A 4,649-nucleotide genomic window follows, 5' to 3' on the forward strand; every position below is an offset into this window, starting at 1 on the left:
GAAATTACGTACGACGCGATTGAAAAAGTGCTAAAATAGCGATTGGCTTTTTCCTATGATTCATTCTTTTTCATGCCCCAGTCCCCTTCCCCCTCTCTCATTCCAATTTTCTTTCATTTTCGCGTGCACACACATACACATACACACACACACACACACACACACACGCGCGCGCGCGCGCGCGCGCGCGCGCTTCAGTTCTCACTCACTGTCTGTTGTTCCTAACTTCCTCTTTGTTTGTCTCTTCCTTCTACATCTCTCGTCACTCGATTACATCTTAATTATTACAAAGATGGTTGTACAATAATATATATAATATAGACTCTGTATTAGTTACAATAATATCGTAGCGTCCTACACCGTTCGGCCTTCTTCTTGACATCATTAATTGCGAAAATCGGAACTGATTGAGTTCCTTCTTCGAGTTAACGCCTTCACGCTCGATTCCACTATCTCCTCGTTATCACCGTTCTCTCGAGCGTACTGCTACCGCGTAAACGTCTGTGTCTGCGTGTGTGTACGTCTCTGTATACATATTTCGTGTTTTCTTTATTGCTTATTGCTTAATATTAACATTTCGCGCCGAGCGGGTCATCGCCGAAAAGACGTTGTCCGCGCACGTCCCGTCATTAATTAAGCTAATCGACTGCTCATCAGGAGACAAAGATCTCGCGCTGCCACCGTTCATTTAACGTTAAAGGCAATTCCCTCGACTTGATGGTGACATCGCACGTGATCTTTATCTTCAACGAATAAAAACTTAGAATCAGGCGGGGAGTTGTTGCATTTGCGTCGCGTCTAACGAGATGCTAATGAAGCGAAAATATAGATCAAAGGATCACTCGTCTGCCTTTCTACGCGGAGGGACGCGTCGCGTCATGCGATTTCCTCGGCGGCCCCTCTCAACGCATGAATAAAGAAAAATGTGGTGAGCCGTGTGAGCCCCCGAGGAAGAGAAAACCATGGTGACATCCAGAACGGAGCCCCTAGTCTCGTTTAATAATCTCTTGACCTTCTTTAATCCTCGACTGGTTCGGGATGAAATAATATTACACGTTTGTTCTTATCGGCTAGAGGACTCTGTCATGTTAATTAAGGCTCACTGTCCTCATTCTCCATTTGTCGCTCAGCTAAACTCTCGTTCGGCTAAGCGCGTCTTATGAAGAACGAGCGACTCACCCGCGATTCATTTCTCTTCATTCTTCGTGGCGTCACTTCAGGACAAGTGGGGATCTGCCTCGATCCGTTGAAAAACGACAGCGTATATTATTTGTAATTAATTGATATAATTATTACGCGTATCGTCGATTACTCGGTACTTATTGAGGATACATGCCCGAGAATGAGCAAAGAAATGAGCGCGCCCGGCGAAGAAAATATTTATCGAATAAATGCTTCTTCCCTTTCTTTTTTGCACTTATTGAGAATATAGTCTCTTCGTAATAGCCTTTTTCTGTTCGTCTTAAAGAGTAACGATCGCGCGTCTTATCGGCCAAGAACGAGAAGACTCCGATACGATCTATCAAGGGCGAATTGCGGCCCCTCGACCGAAGTCCGCATCTCGTTCGCGATACCGATCGTGATATGGCCTAATCATAAAAATCGCCTAACAACTCCGTCAGCTTCACCCGATTTCAACCTTAGTGCCTACGCGCTACGTCTGGTAAAAAAATCTATTGGCCAGGGAAAACTCACGCTCGAGGTGTCTCGATCGCTTCGATCGCGATTTACGTCATCGACGTTTCGTTCGACGTTTGATTCTCCCCAATAAATCGTGCATGTCGGAATTGTTGCAAAAATCCAGGAGTTTTTTTGTGGATCTTCCATCGGTTCTTCGCAGGATGATCTCTCGTGCGATTCTGTCATTCGTTAATCCTTATCCGTTTCATCGATGACGCCTGTTCTTTGACTTCGGAACGACAATCGCACGAACGCGAGTTTCTCCCAACGACAGTTTGAAGAAACTAATAGGAGCCACGAGCACGATTGTCTAATCGATGGGCTCCTCTTTTTCCATCTCATTCACGGTCTAAAATCGCACTCATCTGCAGTTGTTATATATTGCCCGATTGATCGAGCCACGCACGGCCGATCACTGTATCACGAATATTTCTTATAACGATCTTCATTGAGTGTCCGACACCGCGTTTGAATTCGATCCTTAATTGTTTTCGAATAATTGTCGCGATTTCGATTAGAATCACCTGAATATCACGGTGACCGCCGTCAGCAGGACGATCGTCAGGTACGTCGATCGGTTGATCTGTCCGCCGTTCGCTTCCATGCACTGGCCTGCAAATAGAAGGTCGCCAATTTTTATCATCTTACAGTATATTTTCGTATACTTAGGTTCATATCTAAGAGAATAAAAGCAAATATTTTGTTTCTTAGCTAAGTAATATTTACGGAAAGGATGATTTTGTTGAAGTATCTAAAAATTTAGCTAGACAAATCTGAAAATAATTCTGTTGCACCATAAAAATAATTATGTAGCACGCTAGTTGTTAGAATATCAAAACTTTTTATAACATTGCTCATTACATTTGAGATACTTCTTACGTAATCATTTTAATATTCTAACAAAACTATTGCATATTCAGATCTGTAACCAATTGTGTTTAGATACTTCAGTTAAATCGTTCTTTCCATATATGATTAGTTCAACATCTTTTTCTCTCGTATATATGTGAAAAGTTTTTTACAATTAGTAGGTGTTAAATATTTTCTTCGAAAATATACGTACTGAATATAAAATTCCATTCTACAGTCTCTCTCTACATGCACAAAATTATTAGATATCTTATTAATTAGCGTTTTTTTTTAAATAAATTTTTCTTTTTCTTTTAGTATTTTTTCAAAATTATTTAAGATCCATGTGTACACTGAAAAAAAATTTACTAAATCTTAATACATATTTCTTTGAACAGTACTAACACTCTGCTTTCCTCCTTTGATCAAACTTGCGATGTTAGAGGAGCCTATCAAATGAAACACCTGTAAAGCCATTCCCGCTAATCTTTAGAAGCCGCGCAATGAGCATTTAAAAATATATCAAAAATCTGGAAACAGTCTAATATCTCGAAAGTATGCATTTTTAAAAGAGATGTTTTATACAAAAATGGTAGGATTTAATAAGATGTATTTATTTACTGATTTTATTGGTTTGATCTTGTGGCATCGTCAAGGTCAAATCAATAAAAGTTAATGTCTCCCAAAGTCAAACCAATAAAGCCAATAAATACATCTTATTAAACCTTATCATTTTTGTTTGTTAAGACATTTGTCTAAAAAATGCATACTTTTCGAGATATTAGATTATTTTCAGATTTTTTGATATATTTTTAAATTCATTACTTGGCTTCTAAGACCCATACTGCAAGTTTGATCAAAATCGGTGAAAAGCAGAGCGTAGCCTCTCCTTGTAAGAAAACATTTATCTACAGGAAATAACAAATAATAAAAAAGAAGTGTAATAAAATATTAAATATTAATAATTTATTGATAAAGTCCTACAAATTTTATTGTATTTATGTTAATTTATATAAGAATTATAAAATTTATAAGGATGCCTAATAATATTGGACATAATAGCAGAGAGTGTGAAAGATATTTTTTTTAAATTAATTATTTGAATGTTTCTTTTATAAAATTAATATTCTTAAATTAATATGTCGGTTTTTTCTTATGATCAATATAAATTTTGCATTTGTTGTATAGTTTAAATCCTAGAAAAAATAAAAAATATTCCAAACAACATAATAACATCAAAATTGAGGCGGTGTTACTGTTCAAAGAAATGTATTAAGATATGTATTAAGATTTAGTAAATTTTTTTTCAATGTACGCATGGATCTTAATTTTGAAAAAATACTAAAAGAAAAAGAAAAATTATTTATTTAAAAAAAACCGCTAATTAATAAGGTATCTAATAATTTTGTGCATATAGAGAGAGGAATGGAATTTTATATTCAAGCTAGAATTTTATATTCAGTACGTATATTTTCGAAGAATATATATTTAGCACGTACTAATTGTAAACTGCCAGTAAAATGAATATCATGATTAATGCTAGTAATATATGTTCCACATTTCATGATTATTTCGCGCCTATGAGATAGCCTTAGGTCTGGTGACGCATAATTCAGCGTTTATCAACGCACTGTCGTAGTCTATTTGTCACAGAGAGCTACGCAAATGTCGCGCTAGATTATGCGTGGCTGTCACGCACCCTCCGCGACGAGATTTCGAGCGGCGCAATGGATGACAATCGCTGACTCCGCGATTTCGATTGGATGGCGCAGCCTTCACGTCACAGGGAAGTTATTGGAGTATACTGAATGTTTTGCAGAAGGACGGAGAATCTCGTCGCGTTTTCCTAGTCGGGCATATATATAGTCGCAATGGAGTGGGAGTTTGCCAAATTCTCACGATATCAAGAAAACATGTCCATATTTTGATATAAAATTTATATTTATTGTTTAAGATATCAAGAAATTTGTTTTACACATTTCTCTTTCTTTAACAATCTGTATATTGAAATAAATTTCTTTGTGAATGGAAGAATTTATAGAATTTATAGACTTATTTAATCAAATATATGGAAAATTTTGGTATATTATAATTTTAATAGATAGAAAATTTTAATATAT

General features: G+C 36.5%; 1 protein-coding gene across 1 annotated transcript in view; it reads right to left on the minus strand.

Moving 5' to 3' along the window:
- Positions 1 to 2,200: 2,200 nt before the first annotated feature.
- LOC108686335 overlaps positions 2,201 to 4,649 on the minus strand; it is a 155,051-nt gene continuing 152,602 nt past the window's right edge. Inside the window, exon 10 of the mRNA XM_018191596.1 lies at positions 2,201 to 2,292. Coding sequence (XP_018047085.1) covers positions 2,201 to 2,292 — 92 coding nt within the window. The remainder of the gene's footprint in view (positions 2,293 to 4,649) is intronic.

Source organism: Atta colombica, unplaced genomic scaffold (genome assembly GCF_001594045.1).
Source record: "Atta colombica isolate Treedump-2 unplaced genomic scaffold, Acol1.0 scaffold175, whole genome shotgun sequence".
NCBI classification, from domain to species: Eukaryota; Metazoa; Arthropoda; class Insecta; order Hymenoptera; family Formicidae; genus Atta; species Atta colombica.